General features: G+C 43.5%; 1 protein-coding gene across 2 annotated transcripts in view; it reads right to left on the reverse strand.

Annotated features, from left to right (window-relative positions):
• Positions 1 to 922: 922 nt before the first annotated feature.
• The window catches only part of PPP1R1C (protein phosphatase 1 regulatory inhibitor subunit 1C), a 40,643-nt gene continuing 18,078 nt past the window's right edge, over positions 923 to 23,487 (reverse strand). Inside the window, exons 3-5 of one of the 2 annotated variants that reach the window (XM_079983638.1) lie at positions 21,659 to 21,699; positions 18,907 to 18,978; positions 923 to 2,155 (exon numbers count right to left, since the gene is read on the reverse strand). In XM_079983638.1, coding sequence (XP_079839764.1) covers positions 2,141 to 2,155; positions 18,907 to 18,978; positions 21,659 to 21,699 — 128 coding nt within the window. In that variant the 3' untranslated portion in view covers positions 923 to 2,140. The remainder of the gene's footprint in view (positions 2,156 to 18,906; positions 18,979 to 21,658; positions 21,700 to 23,487) is intronic. The other variant, XM_079983637.1, reaches the window with a different exon arrangement.

Here is a 23,487-nt window from a genome sequence, read left to right on the forward strand (position 1 = left end):
GAATCCCTGCTCTACTGCATCCAGCTAGTAACCATAGATAGCCCTCTCCTCCTCAAATTTGTCTAATCCCCTTTTAAAGCCCTCTAAGATTAGTAGCTAGGGACGCGAGTGGTGCTGTGGGTTAAACCACAGAGCCTAGGACTTGCCAATCAGAAGGTCGGCGGTTCGAATCCCCGCAACGGGGTGAGCTCCCATTGCTCGGTCCCTGCTCCTGCCAACCTAGCAGTTCAAAAGCACGTCAAAGTGCAAGTAGATAAATAGGTACCGCTCCAGCGGGAAGGTAAACAGTGTTTCTGTGTGCTGATCTGGTTCACCAGAGGCGGCTTAGTCATGCTGGCCACATGACCCGGAAGCTCCCTTGGCCAATAAAGCGAGATGAGGACCGCAACCCCAGAGTCCGCCACGACTGGACCTAATAGTCAGGGGTCCCTTTACCTTTACCTAAGGTTAGTAGCTGTCACTTCCATATGTGCTGCGTGAATATGTCCTTCATCTGTCCTGAATCTTCCAGCGTTCAGCTTCATGAGGCCTGTGCTTCATCTCCTCTGTCAGAAGCAGTCTGTCTCTGAATGCCAGCTGCTGGGAAGCACAAGTAGGGAAAGTGCTACTGTGCACAGATCCTGCTTGCATATTCCCCATAAGACATCTGCTTGGTGAGAACAGAATGCTGGACTAGATGGGTCACTGGTCTGATCCAGCAGACAGGCTCTTCTGGTGTTCCTTTGTGGATGGTCCTGGACTGTGGCTGCTGATGCTTCATTTTCTTCAGAACGAAAAGGCTAAGCAGCTGTCCAGGAAATAGCCTTTTATGGAGGACAGATGGACCAGATACTGTGTTGAGAGTCAGTGTGGTATAATGGTGAGAGAGTCAGACTTGGGTCGACCAGGGTTCAAATCCCCACTCAGCCATAAAGCTCACAGATGATTTGTTAATTATTTTTATTTGATTTATGCTGCATTTATGCGACGTTCTATTATGTTACTGTTATTTATTGTTTGCAAGCCGCTTTGAGATTCATCGGAATGAAAAACGGCATAGAAATACAATAACTCAAACCAAATCGCTTGGTGTGACCTTAGGCCAGTCACTGCCTCTCAGCATAACCTACCTCACAAGGTTGTTGTGGGGATTAAAGGAGGAGCAGAAAAACTATGCGCACCACGGTGAGCTTCTTGGAGAGAAGGTGTGATATAAATGCAATAAATAAATAACAAATATTTGGGCGTGGCCACTTATGGAACCCCCAAATTCAATGACAATAGAATATGTACCTCTCCATTTCCCCTCAAAAAATAATGCCAGATGTCTCAATGCCTACAAGATCAGAAAAGTGGCAACAAAAGCATCCCGTTATTAATTAGCCACAGATCAATTAAAACAGCATGAAAACAGTGAGGCAAAACACATAACCTAAAAGCGTATTCATAAAGGCCCAGTCCATAACAGTATCCTCAAACAGAAGACCTCTGACATTGTTGCCAGACAGGATTCAAATGGAAGGCTGTGCCAGATTAAGCCCTGTGGAGGCCCCAGGTAGTCGAAATCTCAGGTAGCCCCCTGTGTGCACACCCTAGTGGGCTAATATTGAACTAAGAAGGCTTGGTTGTAATTTTCTATCAAGATCAAATCAATATTATTTTGATTGGCTGTCATGGGGCCCTTAAAAGGCACGGTCTGCCTATTTAGCACAGTTTTGTAGCATTCAAATTTATACTATTTACAGCTGATCTTCTAGACTGCAGCTCACATTCAGAAATGAAGCAACGGCAGCACTAAAGGACTCGACATGTTTGCAAACGACGAATTTGAAGTCATTAAAAACAAATGCAAGGGGGAAATGGCTAGAAAAGAAATGGAAGAAACCGTTATCTTCAGTTATGAAGTACCACAAGGCAGATTCTGCAAATTGCTGTAAATTCCACCACGAAATCCTCCTGCTGTTGGGTACTGAGGTGAAGACTGGTTTGGGTCAGGAAGACAAGCAATAGAGTTCCACGTTAAGTACAGAAAGTTTAGCAGTTCAGTTATTGACAATTAGGGCTTTCCCACAGATGCTCGGAGCCAGTTACGGGCTCCACTCCTCATCTCTTTCATTGACTCCTTCATCCTCCTCCGGGAAGGCCGCGTCATTCTGGTTTTTTAGATGCTTAATCCCTGTAAATATAAAAGAACCACATTTAAGGCCACATACAGTCAAATCTGAAATCTTGCCTGTTGTGCTGAAGGAAGAAATCAATGTGACAATGTTGCTGTTTTATTAACAACTGTTAAGGGTGACAGCTTACAAAAACATGAACGGTGGGTTTCCATTACATCGGCAAAATAAGGGTCAAACAAAATATGTTGCTCACCGACCCTGCCCACCCCACACACCCTTGCCAAACCCCCATTCTTTACACCCCACGCAAACCCCCCAACACTCCTTCCATCCCATGAGGGTGAATGTCTTTCTCCTCCTGATTCCGCTTTCCTCTGCTACTGGCAAAGGGATATATGAGATTGCAGGGAGCTGGGAAGGGATGGGGGCAGTTTGGGGTGAATTGTGGGCAGTGGAGACCATGGTGATGGGGAGTGCGTGAATGCCTGGGCCAGCAGCCTTGGGCCTCCTGCCTGTTTGAATCCCAGGTTTCCCTGTTGTGCACGCATGTAAACAGGCAGGCAGCTGGTGGCAGTGGTGACACAGAACATGTGAATGTCTGCCTGGGCCACCCAGCTGCCCACTCGCTTGCTCTGCCCACATGTGATGCTGGCCTGCCTGCTTTTATTGCTCCTTCCAACCATGATTTTTGTTTAGGAGGGGAGTTGTTGAGCTTAATTTTTTTTTGGGGGGGAGGACATTATAGGGGGAAGGCTTTTGTTGGGGGGGGAGGCTTCTGCCGGGGGAGGCAGAACCTCAGTTAACTGGCCCATCACCTCCTGGCAAATAGAAGGGGAAGAAATGGAGGCAATGAGAAATTTTACTTTCTTGGGCTCCATGATCACTGCAGATGGTGACAGCAGCCACGAAATTAAAAGACGCCTGCTTCTTGGGAGAAAGGCGATGACAAACCTAGACAGCATCTTAAAAAGCAGAGACATCACCTTGCCGACAAAGGTCCATATAAGTTAAAGCCATGGTTTTCCCAGTAGTGACATATGGAAGTGAGAGCTGGACCATAAAGAAGGCTGATCGCCGAAGAATTGATGCTTTTGAATTATGGTGCTGGAGGAGACTCTTGAGAGTCCCATGGATTAGGGGCTATCCATTCTGAAGGAAATCAGCCCTGAGTGCTCACTGGGAGGACAGATCCTGAAGCTGAGGCTCCAATACTTTGGCCACCTCATGAGAAGAGAAGACTCCCTGGAAAAGACCCTGATGTTGGGAAAGATGGAGGGCACAAGGAGAAGGAGACGACAGAGGACGAGATGATTGGACAGTGTTCTCAAAGCTACCAGCATGAGTTTGACAAAACTGCAGGAGGCAGTGGAAGACAGAAGTGCCTGGCGTGCTCTGGTCCATGGGGTCACGAAGAGTCGGACACGACTAAATGACTAAACAACAACAACAATGCTTTTCAATACTTTTTGAGGATTTGGAGGGCAACTGCCCCCCCCCTTGGCAATGCCCATGCTTCCACCTGTTGCTGTCATGCTGCAGTTTGCATGGCTGCCTATATCGAAAGCTACACACACAGATATGGGTTACATGATATCATTCTATTCCTACGTCGCCTCCACCCTCCCATTCATTTCCCTGCTATAATTTGAAATGGTCCTTGGGTTGCTGGCTCCGAGGGTGTTGTGTTCTGCTCACACCCTTTGTCTGCTTTCAAGTCACTCTCTTCATGCTTGGCTACACCTTTTGTGTTCAACTAAGCTTGCCTTCCTCATTACTGAGTTGAGATCTCTATGCCCAGGCTGAGTTCCCCCCTCTGAATCTCTGCTTTTGTCTGCCGGTGTTTCTCCTCTCTTGCCATCTGTCTGATAGTAAGGCTCATCTATTTCTCCTCACAATGTAGCAGTGATTTCCCTGGGTCTGTATTTCTTTTTTTACCCGACAGAAATCAGTTTGTACCCTTCAGTTCACCTGCTTCAGAGTTGTCTTCCGTCCCTTGATGTCACAATGCGAGGAAACATGCATACATATTTGACTCTTATTTTTGTCTTCCTTCTAAAGTTTGCTGTTTTCTCCTTTCTCCTTTCCCTCAAAGGCTCTGATTTCACTGCAGGTAATTTAATTCAATTAATGTTGACGAAGAAAGCCTGAATGCCAAGCCATTTTCAGTAAGCATGTACTAATATGCTTTGAACTGGTAATGCATTTTAGATTAAATCATCGCCTCAAAGCTTATTTGCAGATTCAGGATAAATTATCTGTGCAAATGAGGCAACTTTCTGACATTTCCACAGTCACATCATGAAAATCTCCTGTGGGGAAATGAAAACTTGACATCTGGTTTAATCCATCCAAGCAAAGTAGAAGAAATTTGAAAGCAGATACGTATTCAACAAGGTTCCTCAACTTTGCAAAATACTTGTGGGGGATTCAAACATTTAACATGCATCCATGTCATGGGTCAATTTAATAAATTCAAGTTGTCCATTTAGCATAATAGAATTGCAGAGTTGGCAGGGACTTCAAAAAGACCATCTACTCCAACTCTAATGATGCAGGAAATCCAGTTCTGCAATATCCCTGATAGGTTGCTGTCCATTTAATGCACTCTAAAGACTACGTCCACCTTCTTCTAAGCTTGTATCACTAAGGAAATCTTCCTTCTGTTTAGTCAAAATCCCTCTTTTTGTCATTTGAACCCATTGGTTCAGGCCCTGCATCAGAAGACAAATTATCTCCATTATCTCTGTGATAAGCTTTTCACCTATGTGAAGATGGCTACAGTACTGCATCTAGTCTGCAGGCTAAATGTACCCAACTCCTTCAACCTTTCCTCATGAATTTAGTTTTCAAGCCCTTCACCTTCTTTACTGACCTCCTCCTGATACTGTCCATACGATACACTTCTTGTTAAATGCAGACGATCTGATCTAAAGATTTATTATTGGTTGCCAGAGTTCTAATACACATATGGAGCTACCCTGCTTATCATTCATTTCAATGGAAGAAGTGTGCGTATTGCATTGCCTATGGGGGTCTACTCCCTCCGTCAAAATGAATGGGACAAGCCACACCCACAAGAGCACATAGAAAGCTCTAAGTTGTGATATATATAATGCTGAAGGTCATGGCTAAAGTTAACTCAGATTCTGCCTTATTGTAGATGTTGCATTTCCTTTTGATGATGCAGTTTCTAGCGCAGGTGTAGATAAAGGTGAATGGGTACTGGTGATGAGAGATATGTTCCTGCCCTTTTGGTCTATGAGCTGATCTTCAAAATCAGAAGAATCCCACTGATCCTGGGATAGCACAACACCAACATGAACCCAGGCGATTTCATGCTCTCCACATTTCAAAAGCTTTCCACATCGGGAATCCTAGTTAATTGGTGGTGAGACTACAGCTGATGCATGAGTATGTAAACACTGTGGATGGGCCATCCTAAGAGATTGAACTGTACTTGTGCTATATTTATACGTTATGCATATAAAGGTACCATTCAACTGGTAAATTGGAGCAAGCTTCTGATGCTGGTGCCTCATAGACAACAGATCCCAAGGCTGCTGGCTGAAAGCCAATGGGACATGCCTCTGGTTGCCCCGAGTTAGCAAAACCTGAGGCAGGGACCCTCACAGGTATTGTTCCCTAAACTTGACTCACCAGAGGAGTTGAGTGGTTTCCATGCTACTGCACCTGCCCGATAGTAAAGGAAGCGTGACAAACAGGATTCCACAGAAAAACAAGGAAGTGCTTTTTTATGCAGGCCATGGGGCTGGCCCTCACCTTTAGGCCAAGGGGTTCAAGCCTGGGGAAATGGACAGGAAGAAGAGGCTTATGAGACAGCAATTCACCTCCAGCCTTTGTTCACTTGGAGCTATCCGTGGTGCTGTAAAACGGCTGAACTGGCTTGCCCCCTCATACGAGTACCTGGTGCAGATAAGGCGAGAACAGTACCCTCCAGGGACAACCCTGATTTAGAGAAGCCGTCCCAGTTTCTGATTTGATCTCAGAATGTCCCGCTTTGCCTTATAATGTTCCCATTTTCACTGGAGAAATGTTGGAGGATATGGAGTTATCCGACCCCCGAGCCGTCTGAAGGCAATCCTGTATAGGAAAGCTTTTTTAATGTTTAATGTTTTGTTGTGTTTTTATATATGTTGGAAGCTGTCCAGAGTGCTGAGGCAACCCAATAAGATGTGCGGGATGTAATTATCACGATGGAATGGGACACCCCTGTTTTCATTGGAGAAATGTTAGAGGGTATGTGAGAACAAAGCATGAATGTACAGAGACATTACCTACATTAATGAGCAAAAGTGGGGGACATTTTAGGGGAATTGGGTCAAGGCTATATGGGAATCAGAGCTGATTGTGGGCCAGGCTCATATATGCAAGTGTTAATTTTATCATGTACAAAAACACTTCTCTTCTGCATACATAGGGTTGGATCCAGAGCACCACTGGTTTAAGGGAGGTGACTTTTTTCAATTCCTTCTCCCCTTGCAGCCCCCCAGGGCTAACTTGCACTCTTCAGGCATTGTTTTGTAGAGTTATTTAAAGTGGGGTAGATGGGCCAAGTGCAATAGCTCCATTTCACCATTGTCAGGATGGAAGGTGCCTGAAATAGTGACAGAGAGAAAATAGAGGCAGTGTGCCTCATCCCTGTCTCCATGTTAATTAATGCCCTGCTCAGCGCCTGAGGGCCCCAGTCCTGCCACTCAACACTTGGCCCAGGGCGGGGCCTGACAGGCCTATAAGAACTGTTGTTGTTGCTGCTGCTGCTGGCCAGAGAGGGCTCCGTTTTCTTTTCTTTTTCTTTTTTGTTTAAATTGCTGTTATTTTTTTACCTATGTCATTTCAAACTGTGATATTAATGCTGTGTTCTTAGTTTTAGATTTTGATTTATGTGGAAATTGTTTCCCATTTGGTTGTGTATGTTTTTATGTGGTTTATTTATGGTTTATGACTTTTGTAATTATGTAAATCTTGTTACGCTGTAAGCCGCCTTGAGCATTGTTTTTTTAACTGTGGAAAGGCGGCATACAAATAAAAAAATGATGAAATGGTGATGATAATGCCGACATGCTAAACAGAGGAATCCTGTTCCAGAGAGCTGGGGGTGGGTATCTTGTGTGGCAATGTGGAAGGTAGTGCTGGAAACATTGGGGGGGCAGGGGGGGATAATCAAGTGCAGCTTCTCTTTCCTTTCACCAGCAGAATTCCCCCACTGGATCCAATGTCTTTCCATTGACACAAGGAGCCTTTTTGTCCATGCAAGGTGATTTCTGGATCCAACCCACTGTCTAAAAACAGATGGCAAAGTTCTTGCTGTTTTGCTCTCAGAGTGTTGAATGTGAGATGAGATGGGTGTTCATGATCTTAATTGTTTCAGTGTTTGTAGATGGTCCTAAGTGTTCCAAAAATAAGAGTCGATAGTTGGGTGGATAGTTGTGTGTGTGTGTGTGGTGGCACTGTGATATAAACGACTGAGCCTCTTGAGGTTGCTCAAAAAAGACATCCTGCCAGCACATGCCTCTGTTACCTACCATACATAAAAACTTTAGGCCTCCTCAAACCTATTCAGGCCTTTAGTATGAATTAAGAGTATGCTATTCACAGTGCCGAAGCTGCATGTTCCAGCACTGGGGGCGGAGAGCAGGCGGGGGCGTGACATGTGTCCTGGGGGTGTGGCATGCCACCCACGGGGGCGTGGTGCCTGCACAGTGTGGGTGTGTGGCGCGTGTCCAGGGGGCAGCCGTGATGGTACCCCCCTCTCCGATGGTGCCGGGGGCGCTGTGCTCCCCCTGCCCCCCCTTTCCTCTGCCAGTGGCTATTCATTAAAGTTTATGTGAAGCCCATCTGTGAGTAACACTGTTGCTGAGAAATAATATAATATAGAAGGAGAAAGACATCTTTACTTAAAATATCAAGTGGGAGGGGGAAAAATCAAACCCTAATTTCTTGTTCTTTACAATTTGACATACAAATGTCAAAGAAGTCCATCTGTCCAGATTCATGTCCTATTTATGCTGCTTTGTTCAGATACTATTATGGGATGCACATTCCCAGCTCTGTACAGAGAGACGGACATCTCTCTGTACATCTCTCTGGGAATGTTATATCTATGCTTATGCACACAATGGAAAAAACATAGCCTGGGACATTGGCCCTGATTAATCAAATCTCCTTAGATAAAGCATTTTAAAATTTCAACCTTGCTATATTAAGGTTTGCCATGAAATAGTTTAAAGGGTCAGGCAGTGCCGGGTCAGTAAGTCAAGCAAGAGAAAGGAAAATGTTGATCTCTCAAGGGTCTATTTTTATCCATTTTCTTGATTTCTTCTTAAAATAATCATCCTTGTCTATATGTGCAACTTATTCTGGGATGGCCAAGTTTCTGCAGCAGGCTAGGTGGGTGGTAGGTTTCTGAATTACTGCTTATGTTTCAGCAAAACTGATCAGTGCTTATATCTGTCGTTCTTCCAGATTTGCATTGCTATATATATATATATGTGTGTGTGTGTGTGTGTGTGTGTGTGTGTGTGTGTGTGTTATTACAAATAAAGGTAATATACATATTAGATGATACTGAAAGAGTCTTAAGTAGCTTTTAAAAAGACCTATGTATTTTCTTATCTATTTGTAATTGCACTTTTGAAGGAAGAGAACGGGAACCCAGAAAAAAACACAAATTTCAGCATTTGAAACTCTTGGTTGTTGAGGTTACCTGGGGAACTATGAGCTCATTTGGGTGTATCAGTTTCTTGCTATCAGAATGAGCTTAGCTGATAATTGGGTTTGTGCTTTCTCCCTCCTTCAGTGTTGATGTTGTTCACTGTTTCCTCCAAACCCAAACAAGGTTTGCCTTAGCTACAGTTCAAGAGAGCAAGCCAACTTCAAACCTTGGTATATGAAGCTGGTTTGTTTTAACTAGACATAGTTATGTTTAGCCACAGTTTAGGGTTTGGGTGTAAAGCTAAACTGTGGTTAATCAGAAACAGAAGCAAAAGCTCATGGCTGCTCTGGAGGAGTGGGAGGGAGGGAGAAGTGTGTGAGGGAAAGGTTTGACCAGGCTTGTTCCTGTAACAATAAACCCTACATCAGAAGGCAGCCTGTGCACAACCCCTTCGACTCCATAGAGAGAAAAGCCAAGAAATAAATTAGTAGCAATGAACTAATCATTGCCCTCCAATTTTCCTACTTTCCTACTGAAAGCACAGATACAGAGTTACAACTCAGAGTCAATGAGCCACTGTTTACACTGTCACTGCTCATCAGCCATGAAAACAGTAAAAGGCTGTGTTCAAAATAGTTGGCTGCTTTCCAGTTTATTATTTCATATCACACGACTTCCATTCCCTTTTCCCTTCTCCACATTTAAAAGTTGCAAACAACAGCATTGGCTCAAGATCAGTGCAGAGAGATGTTTCCTCCACACAACTGTGCTGTCACATCACTGCCTCCCCCCACCCCCGACTGAACAAAGCATGCTTTGAATGGGAGGCTGATTTCGCTAATGTAGAATCACACCCTGTAGAAATCTTCTGCTGACAGCATCCCCCCAAAATGTAAGCAGCTTTTGTAGTTCCAGGCAAGCCTCACTAGCATGTAAACATTTCAGATTTGCTGATTCCTTAAGTCTCTCCCTAGTCTCTGTCTAGAACTTGTCAGCCAAATCAAAAGACTTCAGATGAAGAGCAGAAGCCCCTAGAGGTCAATTCGACGACCACAGTTTCGGTCTCCAATCATCACAGTTTATCTTCTTCTTTTGTAAAATAGAAAAATAATAAAATAAAATAATGGTTTATATACTGAAAGGAAGGTGGTGTTTCTGAAGGGATGTTTCAGGTTCTGCAAAAGCTTTGGGTGGGCTTCTCTTAGCAAGGGAAGGGAGAGGGAGAGGGAGAGAAAACCTAGTTTATGTGTAATTAAGTTTGGCACAGTTGCGTCAGGGACTGGCTGGATGTGAAAGAATGGTGGGAGCCACCCACCCAAGAACCCACCATGGAGGACACAGAAGATGACGACTTAGATCCCAGATCATGGTGGTGGTGGTGGGATGCTGAAGAGCAGTCTGGGGAAGGAATGAGCTGGGAGGCGCTAGAAACAGGGGATTCAAGGAATCAAGGTGGGGATCAAGAGAAGGAAGGCCTTCCAGGACAGGTTAGAGGCTGAGAGTCACAGGAGGAGTGCAGACTCAGACACAGAGGAGTTAGAGGTTGCCTTTTCTACCCAGCAGCAGGGAAGTCTCAGTCCTGCTGGCTCTCCTCCCCCTCTTACACCCCGCTCGAGGAGAGTCCTGTACGTAGCTGAGCAATAGGGCAGGCAGGTCCAGAGGAGGAAGAGGAGACCACCCCCTCAATGCAGGCTTTGTCTGCTTTGGGAGAGATCCCGAGTGAGAGCCTAGAGGGGGAAGGGTGGGGCTAGTGGTCAGTTTCAGCAATGTCTTAGCTGGTTTAAGATGAACCAGAGGACTGTGGCGATCACACAGGGTCCCCAGACATTTCACCGTCTATTGATCCCTGTGCCACCACTTTATTTCTCGCTGCCACCACCCAGGCCCTACCTGGGAAATTACTGAGTCCAGTCAGGGTTAAGTTGGAACATAAACTTCTGTTTATTTATTGCAGTTTAACAAGGGTGTGGTTGCATAAACGGTCTCAGTCAATTACAATCATGGGCTGCCTATCCAGACCTATAACTTCCGCTACCTGCTCTCACTCACTAAACCACCTCTCAGATATTTACTTGTCTTCCTAGCCCCTAACTATTCCTGACTCAGGTTATTTCGCTACACTAACTCAACCTACCCACAGACTCTATCCCAATTCACTCCCACTCCCGCCAACCACCCAACTCCCAACGAATGCCTCCTCTTGCCCCTCCCAGAGCTGGTTTTATAGTCCCTCTGACTCCACCCCCCTGGGTTCTGATTGGGTAACCTGTTTAACTATTTCACCTCCCGCACTCTCATATGTTAATGTCACAAATACAAAGCTAATTGCATTCTATGCCTCCTGTGCTTCCCTGTCCTGTGGTTGACAGGTTGTCACATAAGAACGTAAGCAGCTGCCTGATAGCCCATTCAGGCTATTTGGTCAATCTATTCCAGGACTGTTTATTCTGACTGGCTGTAGCTCTCCGGAATCCACAACTAGCATAATAACAATGTAATAATAATTTTATTATTTATATGCTGCCCATCTGACTAGGTTGTCCCAGTCACTCTGGGTGGCTCCCAACAAAATATTAAAAACACATGGCTTGCTTCAACCTGAAGAGTGGAAGGGGATAGTTTACTGCCTACCAGATGATGAGTGCAATGACAAACTTCTTACGGAACTGTTGAGGTGGAAAAGAAAGAGATGAGAAAAGGGCTGAGGACTGGAAAAACGAAGGTACTAAGAAATAACTAATGTTGTGATCCTATTGTCCCTGGGAGGGCATCCTAGCACCATAAATGTAAAGGGACCCCTGACCATTAGGTCCAGTCACGGACGACTCTGGGGTTGAGGTGCTCATCTCGCTTTATTGGCCAAGGGAGCTGGCATACACCTTCCGGGTCATGTGGCCAGCATGACTAAGCCGCTTCTGGCGAACCAGACCAGCGCACGGAAATGCCGTTTACCTTCCCGCTGGAACGGTACCTATTTATCTACTTGCACTTTGAAGTGCTTTCGAACTGCTAGGTTGGCAGGAGCAGGGACCAAGCAATGGGAGCTCACCCCGTCACAGGGATTCGAACTGCCGACCTTCTGATTGGCAAGTCCTAGGCTCTGTGGTTTAACCCACAGCACCACCAGATCAGGAGAGAGAACACTCCAAACTTGGTGAGGGAGATCTGATGTTGCAATACCCCTCTCTGCCACTATGGGAATGTCTAGGTTCCTGGCCCTATGGATCTTGGAGCCCCAATGTTTGTAGAGTAAAAGAGGGCGTATGCTGCTGTCTATTGGAAAAGGACCAGGAAAATGGTTGGAGTCAAAGAATTCAATGACCCGGGAGAATCGCACCCTAAATATGGTTTGCAGGTGAATGAAGAGAGTGAAATTGCAGTAAATAACATTGTTTTTGTAGATTTGTTTGTTCCCTTAAAAGGTACCAGGGGAACCAAATGATATAAATCAAGGCTGACAGATCTCAGAAATCACCCCATGAGTGCAGTAAAACAACCCTCTGCCTTTCTTACCAGCCTGCCAAAAATAACAGCCACCATTGTTCTCTTTTATTTCTCCCTATAAAGCGTCCTTCCCGAAGATATATTTGCAGAGCCGCTTGCAATAAACAGCAATGTCAAAAAATAAATGTATACAGTCAACATAAATAAAGTGAGGATCATTCCATTCCCGTGGTGGAAACCAAATATTTATCTCAACCCATGCTTGTATATCTGCCTGTGTTTTGGGTGGGAAGGGAGGCATGAAAAAAATCCCACGTACATTTATGGAAGAGGACTTATTTTAAAAACATGGGATTTGGGGTTTTGCTGTGTTTGTACTCAACACAATAGGGCAACAGAGGGTGATTAAATTAATTCCCATGTGAGCCAGAGGAGGAGATGTCATGGAAATCTCTCTCTCTCTCTCTCTCTCTCTCTCTCTCTCTGTGTGTGTGTGTGTGTCCATGTGCATGGGGGACATTTCTGTCTGGACATTTCAGTGTATACTGTAACATGTAGGGAAGCCTGAACAACAAGCCAGAAGCTGCACTGCTTTATCCCACATACACTTCATAAATTGCAAAGGTGTCGCGTCCATGGCAAATCATATCTGGGGTGGAGTTTTTTGCGTTTTTATTATTATTAAAGCTTTTTAATGATACAACAAGATAAAAAAACTAATCTGTATAAAATCAAAAGAAGAAAAAGAAGAAAAACCCACACAGAGAGATATGAGCATGTATGGGGTGAAAGGGGATGATGACCCTTCTGTTGTCATACTGTGTACCCTGTGCTTTTCTTGTGGAGACCATTTTTTTTTTTTTGAAGGGTGGGGCAAAGTGTCTCTTAAGTGCAGTGGAAGCTCTTTTTAAAGCTTTTTATTTATACTTTTCAAATTTATACATTTCATGAATTTTACAATCCATTTAACATTTCAAAATCTGACTTACTTTCCCCTCGTTCGGCGGTTCCCTAAATTTATTTTTTCATATCTTTTGCATATCCAAATTCAATTAGCTTACTCATTTAATTATCTACTGTAAATGTATACTCTTATAAAACTGCAGGTTACTGCAACAATCCTGCTAATGTTTTTTATCTGTTTACAATTTATCTGTAGATATTCGATAAACCATTTCTGTTCTTTTATAAAGAGTTTGTTATCTTGATTTCTCATTCTTCTGGTAAGTTTCGCCATTTCTGCATATTCCATAAGTTTTTGTATCCATTCTTCCTTTACTTGGGACTTTTACTTCTTTCCACTTGGGGGCAAGTTCAGAGGAAGTTCGACTTGTGTTATCTTTAGTTAATTTTTTTAGAAATGTCCACAGGAACATGTCGCTCACATTTAAAGCAGATCTGATGAAACATCCATCAGTCAACAAAGGTTTGGGTTCTTTTTGTGGGGGGGCGGGGAGGAGAGCAGAAATAATACTTCCTGTGCAGTCCCCCTGTCAATCAATGTAGTATACTTGGGATATGGGCTGCAATCTTAAACCTCGCATAAGCAGAAACCAAATTCACATATGAGCTCTCCGTTGCTGCCATGTCGCTTCCACGTGGCCACTCTGCTACTGGGCTGAGCAGCACTATAGAGCGCTGGGCTTGCAGGAGGAGTGGCAGATTAAATTAATGGACTATGCCGAAATGGCAAAACTTACTGGAGCATTAAGAAGCCAAGAGGAAAAGCACTTTATTAAAGAATGGGGGAACATATGTGCAAAATCTGAAAAGTTCTCGCCCATGTGTAAGTTCGTTAGCAGGATTAACTTAAAACCAAGCAGTTAAAATTAATGTTAAAGAAAACTAGGGAGTAATTAGTAACTGGAATAATGAGGGAAATGCAGTGCTAAGAATCAAAAAATACAAGGAACCACAAAAGGGGTGTGGTGGGGGAGTCTAAATATATATGTTTATTGGGAAAATATTGGATTTGTATGTTTTTAAAAAGAATAAGAAACTCTCTCTCTCTCTCTCTCTCTCTCTCTCTCTCTCTCTCTCTCTCTCTCTCTCTTTCGTCAAAGCTCTCATGTTTGTCTCTTTCTCTAGTCCATTGGGCTATCGAGAGGCAGGAACTGGAAGTGCAAAAACACACCTCTCAGATCCACTAGAGGGAGCCTTGTTACTAATAACAAGTTGCTTCGAAACCAAGCAGCGAGAATCCATTTTAAGAGTACTTGAGTGCTGTCATATTGATAGCAATGAAACAGAAAGTAATCTTGAAGCCTGAGCTCCTATATTTAACAAAACATTTTATCAGCTGTATCCTCTCTGCTCAGAGTACATCCACACAGAGCATAGAACTGGGGCAACTGCTGAATTTCCTACACCTAATAAGCAATCGGTGAAAACGCCGCATATTGATAAAAACAGTAACTTTTCAGCTGACATTAAATAGCAGCTGATAAACCTTTCAATTACTTCAGACTTTCCCACCCACTATTTTAAACACAAAGTTTCTCGCTGGCTTTATTTTGTCAGCTTAAATCAGCAATCCAATTCAAACCCGACAGAATGAATTCAGTCCAAAGATCTTATTCCACTCACGGAGGTGTCCCTCCGTTCAGGAAGAGAAATGATTAAATTCAACTCAGTGTATGTTATCTCCACAATATCCCCCGAGTTAGCTTTAATCCACAGATTTGTGAATTTTTGTATCTACTGCTAGAATTATACCCAGTTCTTTATCAAATCAAGAACACACTGCCAAGGTGACCTCTGCTTCTGAAGGGAATCCTTTTGTTATCTGATGATGGCTGTAACTGACACAAATTATTTCCTGGTTGGACAGAAGGCAACATGTTTGGGATTGTGCAAGCATCCTGCTAACCTAAGCCCATTGGTCCATCTAACTCATTATTGTCTCCACTGACTGGCAGAAGCTCTTCAGCGTTTCAGACAAGAACCATTCTCTTTTTTTTTTAAATAAAATGTTTATTAGTTTCCAAATTTTTAACAAACACAAAAACAACATAAAGACAAACATAAAAGATCATACTTTCTTTACCTCGTTTCCATAAGCCTCTTTTCCCGGACTTCCCCATACCTTCCCCTTTTTGCATCCTTTATTTTAAACAATTGTTCAGCAACCCTTCTTAGCCAATTAAAAATAAATTCATACTCCTTTTCAATTTCACCCTTAACTTAACACAATTTATCGCTGTAATTCTACGTCTTAGCAGACAAGAACTATTCTCAGCCCTACATAGAGAGACCATGGATTGAACCTGGTGCCTGCAAAGCATGGGCTCAACCATAGAGTTATTTCCCTTGCTTTCTTTGAAGTAAAATCAGGATGCAATTAAGGGACAGGTAAAGATTGTTCTTACGGGATGCGGGTGGCGCTGTGGGTTAAACCACAGAGCCTAGGACTTGCTGATTAGAAGGTCGGAAGTTCGAATCCCTGCGATGGGGTGAGCTCCCGTTGCTCGGTCCCTGTTCCTGCCAACCTAGCAGTTCGAAACCACCTAAAAGTGCAAGTAAATAAATAGGTACCGCTCCGACAGGAAGGTAAACGGCGTTTCTGTGCGCTCTTCTGGTTCGCCAGAAGCGGCTTAGTCATGCTGGCCACATGACCTGGAAGCTGTACGCCGGCTCCCTCAGCCAATAAAGCAAGATGAGTGCCGCAACCCCAGAGTCGACCACGAGTGGACCTAATGGTCAGGGGTCCCTTTACCTTTACCTTTAAGGATTGTTCCTGTTTTCTAAAGCATAATGTCACAAGGATGCTCATTAATACCTTTGAGAGACTAAGCTGCTGTGGAGGATGACAAATGAAGAGATAAATGAATGTAGCAAAATGGCATTCCTCCGCCATCTCCCTAATCTGAGCTTGTATAAAGGAGGAAAGGCTTGCAAAAATGCATATATAGGCTAAAATGCATACAGAGAGTGAAACAGAACCTGACAGATTTGTGCCTCCTTTAGTTTTTAGTGAATGCTGGCTTTGCAACACTTTGTCCCTTTAGCCACTAAATGTGGCTAAAAAGCCAATGACTGCAGCCACAGACAAATCACGTTGACCCAACATGACAGTCCAATTAGAATCTCCAGCTTTAAACTTTAGTGTTGTCATAGCCAATCCAGCTCAAATATTTAAATGGATAACCCAACAAACGGGTTTAAACACTGAATAATTTCCCCATGAGCAAAACCAGTATTGTCCCAGCACACTTCTCAGGGGTAAAGGAATCCCCACTAAGGAGTAGCAGCCAACAATGCTATTGCTCTACCACCTTGACTGCTTTTCTCCCTGGGTAAATCTGAGGAACCTCAGGCCCAGCAGCCAAGTGTGGCCCTCAAGGGCCTTGGGACTCTTCCCCAGGCCAGGCCCCCTTCCCAGCCATGTTTTGCGCCTTTGCTTGAGTGTTTCTGCCTGGCTGGCATGTGTCTTTGAGCTCTGTTTGTGCTTCTTGCTTGACGAGATGGAGGATAAAGAGTAACGTATGTGGAAACTAGCCTACTGCACAAAAGGTAAGAGTCACTTAAATATATGTGAATCTTACATTTTGTACATAGGCCCATGATTGCCAATCTTCCACTGCCTTGTGGGTTATCTTCTGGAGAAGAAAAGGCTAAGGAGTACAGTGGCATAGCATGGGTTGCCAGAGCTTGTAGCAAGGCAAGTATTGCCCGCCCTCTACAGTGAAACCCCCCCCCCCCCAAAAAAACACACACAAATGTATCCCCCACGCATTCCTCCATACGGGGGTGGGTTGGCCAGTGGAGCCAGCGTTCTGCTGTCCAAGCTATGGGTGCTTTCTGAGGTGCAGAGTCTGTGGGTAGGTTGAGTTAGTGTAGCAAAATAAGCTGAGTCAGGAACAGTTAGGAGCTAGGAAGACAAGTAAATATCTGAGAGGTGGTTTAGTGAATGAGAGCAGGTAGCGGAAGTTATAGGTCTGGATAGGCAGCCCATGATTGTAATGGATACTGTTTATGAAACCACACCCTTGTTAAACGGCAAGAAGTTTATGTTCCAATTTAACTCTGAGTGGTCTCAGTATTTTACCAAGCAGGGCCTGGGTGATGGCAGCGAGAAATAAAGTGGTGGCACAGGGATCAATAGATGGTGAAACGTCTGGGGACCCTGTGTGATCGCCACAGGGGCAAGTAAGCCCTGCCCTGCATAATCACTTGACATGGTCAATGGACACCATTTGAATGGCAATGCTCATCAACTTGGAGGGGCGGCCTTCTCAAATATTTTATTGGGGGGAATGGAGACCCCTTGGTCCCTTTGCCAAACATATTGCTCTGCTTTCCTTTGGACCGCATCCGTGAGGCTGGGGTGTGTGTGTGTGTGTGTGTGTGTGTGTGTGTGTGTGTGTGTGTTGTCATCTGGGCAGCCCAGGATCTCCATACAGACTGTCCAGACTTGCGCCCCAGGCAGGTCACCTTGGTGTTGCTAACGCAGCGGTTTGACTTCACCCCTGGATGCGCACTGCATTGTCTCCCAAGACAGACAGATGCCAACAATGTTGCCTCTGGTCCCTCCCCTGCTGGCATGTGGCCCTGGAAGAATGCCCAGAAGGGAAAGGGCTGAGAAAATGTTTCTCTCCTGCCTTCGTTCATGAACAAATCTTCAGCTCCCTCTGGGGTTAATGTAGGGAAGCTTGTGCATTGCCTGAGACTACTGGATCTTCCCAGCATGTTGTTCCACATCAATCCATTCAGGTGCATTTCAAACATCTGAGACAGTGCTGGAAAGTGCATCACTGATCGATTCCCCTTGGCCACGCTCAGGTGATCTGGGCATGCTTTACGGACAGCAGGTTTTATCCCTGGCTCTGCACCAATGCATCACAGTTTACTTGTGCAATTGGCCCCGTGTCTGTGTTTAATGGAGGGTTATCTGATAAGTGACCAGAACACAGGGGAAATGCTCCTGTGATGAGCAAATCCAAATCAAGAAGTGTCAGGATTCCCAATCTGCGATTTTGCTTACCACACAAGTGTGTGTAAGCATCACTCGGGAGATGAGAACGACGGAGGCTCTTCAGATGGGGAGAGTGTCTCCCAACATCCATTAAGCACAGAAACATAAGCCTCACAAGGATCCTGTGCCAAACGGCTCTCTCGGCTGCTGTCTGCCTTGTTCTGGAGATAGCTCTGCAATCAATAGCACTCGCATTGATTTTTCCAGTGCGCTGCATTCCAGTAAAACACACATACATAGCTGAGTAAGCCATTTCCTGCTAGAAGGGCGAGTGGATGATGCCTTGGAAAAAGTGCACAGGAAGGAAATTTGCTTTTTTTGAGGAGAGGGAATTTATGCTGCCAGTCACACACTAGCATGATACTGATGTCGTAGAAAAGCTATATTGAAATATTTAAGCAGAGAGGAAACATTGCATAGAGTCTGGAGGGTCCATTTTTTTAGTGGCAGAGGATTTAGAATAGGGATTAGGTGCTGGATATGGCCCCCAGGTCTTCCTTTATGGCCCTCAGAACTCTCCTCAAGTAATCCCACCCCCTGCAGATACAAGGGAAAGAGCAGTGTGCTGACAGTCTTTCAAAGGTGTGTGGATCATGGCCATGTGTCTTTTTCACTCAATGTCATTATAAAGTTATCCTGTTAATGTTTAGTTTTGGGGTTTTGAGAGATGTCATGAACAACAAAATAGACATTATTAGCATGGCAAGAAACAGTACCTGCACAGTACCTTTCATGGCAGGAGGGGTATAGACGCTCTGCTTCCTCTGTTTGGGAGAAGCATTCTGTGTCTAAGGAGAGAAAAGAACGACGTTTCAACAAAACTAAGAGCAAAGCAATAAAGTCAGACAATAAACTAGAGACATTTCTTCCTATTTGCAGTTTTCTCATGGTACCCTGAACGCTTTATATTTATGGCTTAGTTACTAATATTGTTTGTTGACACCGCTTATTGATCCTGTATAGACAGTTATAGTAGGTCTGAGCTCTTTAATTAAAAGGGTATGTTTGAAGCAAAAAGTACACACACACACACACACACAGAGAGAGAGAGAGAGAGAGAGAGAGAGAGAGAGAGAGAGAGAGAGAGATTTTGTGGGGACTGCTCTGAAATAGGATGATAGGATGATCACCCATTCAAAGTGAGAGTGCCGCTGATCTAAGAAGCATGTTTCACTCTCGATTGGCTTGGTGGTGTCATCATCACATAGTCAACTATGATAGGGTTGTGATGACATCATATTTTTTTGTGTGATCTCCAGTTGGCTAGGATCATTCTTCCCAGGAAAAAGAAGACCAAGTTTAAATAAATTTTATGGGCTAGACATTGTTAAACTACAGCTGTTCCACCTGTTTCTGAATGGTTAAGGAAAATAACGGATATTACTCAAAAGGGGGGGGGGAAGAATGAAATTATATGAAGATGAAATGTGGAGCCTAAAATATAGCTTGGGATTTTGAAGGGAAATGGATTCTTTTCAACTCTTGATTATGTACCACCTTTTATAGTCCATTACTTATTTTTTATGTTGCAGATAATCATTAATTTAAAAAGCCTGACTACACTAGAAAAAACATGCGATTGAATGATGTCAGTCTTGCAGCATTCTAAAAGGTCTGCAAAGTTCACCCTCCTGTACTCCAACACAGTGAAATTGTAGAAGTTAGTACTATATTTAAATCTTCACTTAAAAAGCTTTACTCCATTTCCCTAGGGGCTTTGATCTAGTACGTAAGAAGTATATTTTTAACATACCTAGTCTAATCAATGAAGATTCAGTAGCTATGTAAGTTGGCCTATAATATTTAAAGTGGTTCATAATAGCTTAAGGTAATGGATGGAAAGATGATATTTATGAATAAATTATTGGGTACATTCAGAGAGTGCTAATTATATTTATTGCATGATGGGATGTTGATGCTCTTCACTGAATGCTTTTAAATGTTTGGAGCTGAATCTGAAGGGGGGGGGAATCAATAGTGTTCATTGCTATTTAAAGCAATACTGGTTTGTCTGAATCTCCAGTGAAAATGAGAGAGATTCAGGTCACGGGGAAGGAGCACACAAAGGTGTGTGTGGGGGGAAATCTCATCTCTGATTATGTTGGATATAATTTCCCTTATTTCCAAAGTTCAGATGCAAATGTAGATAAGGAGCCAAAAATGGCACCATAAGAGGGAGATATCAGAAGCTTTGAGGAAACCCCAAGGTTTGTGCAAATGTAATAAATCTATTCCCCCCCCCCAGTCTAATAGGAGGGATGCTAAAAATAGCCCAGTGAGGACTGGGCATGCAGAGCAGCCATAATACTGACTGATGGAGGAGGGGAATGGAAAACTGTTGGCAAGAACACTGCAAGGGAGCCCTCCATGCTGCAACATATGGTTGCAGTTCCCTCTTGCTTTAAGTCTGAGTTTACACATTTAATATGAAACAAGTGATACTGAGCTCAGAGGGACTCATAGTGTTAGAAAATACAATTAAGAGCACAGCTTTCCCACATATCTGATGGTTGTATTAAGAATTGGGCAGTGCTTCACTCTTACATCCAAAAAGGTATGAATGTGTAATAATCCTCTGCTGACAAAGAGCCCACAGCTCCATGTTTTGCTATTCTGAGTGTGCCGTGTGACTGAAAGAATGCAAGCTCAAGGCAAGAACTCATGCAGAGATGCAGCAGGCAGCCTCCTTTGAAGATAGGTATCTGCATCAGGAGTGAGTGAATGGGCCAGACACCAGGTGAAATGAATCACTCCCAAAGGAGCCAGTTTAAGAGCAATGAGTTGTTAATGCTGCAATCCTATACACACTTACTTGAGAGTAAGTCCCATTGAATTTAATAGGCCTTACTTCTCGTAGATTGCACTGTCAGAGACTTAACTGAGAGCAACATTTTGGACCAACGTCTGCAATTATTTTAATTAATATATTTTTGATTCATTTTCATAGTTCTCTCTCTACACACCAGTTCATCCCTGAAGGAGCATCTTCACTCCCATCATTCAGCCCAGACACTGAGGTCCAGCTCCGAGGGCCTTCTAGTGGTTCCCTCACTGCAAGAAGTGAGGTTACAGGGAACTAGGCAAAGGGCCTTCTCGGCAGTGGCACCCGTCCTGTGGAATGCCCTCCCATCAACAACTATCTGACTTTTAGAAGACATCTGAAGGCAGCCCTGTTTAGGGTAGTTTTTAATGTTTGATGTTTTATCGTGTTTTTAATATTCTGTTGGGAGCTGCCCAGAGTGGCTAGGGAAAACCGCCAGATGGATGGGGTAAAAATAATAAAATTAATTATTATTATTATTATTACTACTACTACTACTACTACTACTACTACTACTACACAGTTTAGGAAGTCTTGCTCAAGTCCACTGCAGGATAATCATAAGAATAAAATAACATATTTCTGAATGTTTGTTAGACAGCAATTTATCAGCAAATTATCAGTTTCTTAAAGCATAATGAACTTACATCATCTTGGGAGTTGTTGTTCATTCTCTTCTCATCTATTTCTATAAGAAAGAAAAATACAATTAGGAGACTGCCAAGCTCCTATTTTCTAGACATAGCCCAACATGATAAGATACTGGAATTTAATACTGACATAATCATTGTTGGCTGTGGTCTGCCAAAAGAGCCTTTAGTTATACTGCTTGGGTATCTTAAAGGAGATGTACCTCAAAAATATATTGAGATGAATACTCATTTATTAATGGCAGCCTGCCAGGAATGGGGTGGTGGGAGAGAGTGGGGAGCTGACCTTCCCAGAACAGAAAAAAAAGGATGCAGCCTATATGACTAAACTGATAAATATAGTAAGGACCAAAGAAGGCAGTCGATAAGATAACAGGTTTGTCAAGAAATGGAGTTTATTTATAGTTGCTTACTACAGAAAAAGTCTTGAAGTGAATTATAAAAAAATTAAGAGACAAAAGAATAACAAAAAAGTCAAAAATTACAGTAAAACCACTGCCATCAGCCACAACATAGAAAAGCAAGCCTCTTCCCCCACCCCAAATGAGTGACAAATTGGTATGAAGGTGTAGGGAAAAAACCCCCCACCCCTCCTTCATTGCTCAAGACGTAAGTTTCACAATGAATGAAAACTGAAATGAATGGGCCCTGTTCACGTCAAGATTCCATTGGTTCAGAAATGAATGCAACTCTCCACCCCACCCCCTACAAATAATTATAAATGGTCATCATTGGCAATTTTTATGAAATGCTGCTTATTATATTATGCAAAATGTTTTAACCTGGAATACTCATTAAATTACAGTAAAAGTAGCCATATCTGCTACCTCAGAAGAATCCCTGACCATCACCACGACTCTTGCTCTGAGCAGACTTAAAAGCTCTCGGCGAAACAGGATACAGTAAATGTGAGACCAATACTCTTTCTCTCTTACTCACTCTCTCTCACACACAAACACACAGCCTTATGTGAAAATATTCATCTCATTAAACATTGGCTCAGTAGTTTATCACACTCTCTTCTCAAATTATTGAGTGTGTCTTCTTTTGTTTTCACCTATCAAAGGAAACTTTGCCACAGAGGTGAATGTAATTACATATAATCACCAATGAAAAAGGTCAGGATTGGGCCTACAGCAAGGGGTCCCTGTAAACCATAAAAGATCCTCTTATTGCAAAGGGGTAGCTAGAGGCTTTTTTTCATTATTACCCCTGTGCTGAGAAGGGACGAAGAACCTGATATTTCCGCAGCTTTTTACATACTAATCCACATCTAAATCATTGGTTAATCCTTTAGGGAACTTTAATAATGAGAACAGAAGAAGAAGTATGATTAATAACAGCAAAACATACACACACAGCACTGTAATATAAGAGGGAAAATGCTATCTCTCTGCCCATTCTTCCCCACCAGCCCCAATATTATGGCTCAGTACAGTGGTGCCCCACAAGACGAATGCCTCGCAAGACGGAAAGCCCGCTAGACGAAAGGGTTTTCCGTTTTGGAGGTGCTTCACAAAACGAATTTCCTATGGGCTTGCTTCGCAAGACGAAAATGTCTTGCGAGTTCCTGCGGGTTTTTTCCCCTCCCCCCCCCCTTTTTCTAAGCTGCTAAGCCGCTAAAGGGCTTGCTTTGCAAGACGAAAAAACCGCAAGACGAAGAGACTCGCGGAACGGATTCTTTTCGTCTTGCGAGGCACAACTGTATTGGGTCTAAAGTCTAGCTGAGACTTGGCACACCAACATAAGTTGATGGCATTGATTTATGGAGGAAACAATCACATCTCAAATCTTCTCACCCATGCTGGAATTTTTTATTTCATTTC

This window comes from Podarcis cretensis, assembly GCF_951804945.1.
Source record: "Podarcis cretensis genome assembly, chromosome: 1".
In the NCBI taxonomy this organism is placed as follows: domain Eukaryota; kingdom Metazoa; phylum Chordata; class Lepidosauria; order Squamata; family Lacertidae; genus Podarcis; species Podarcis cretensis.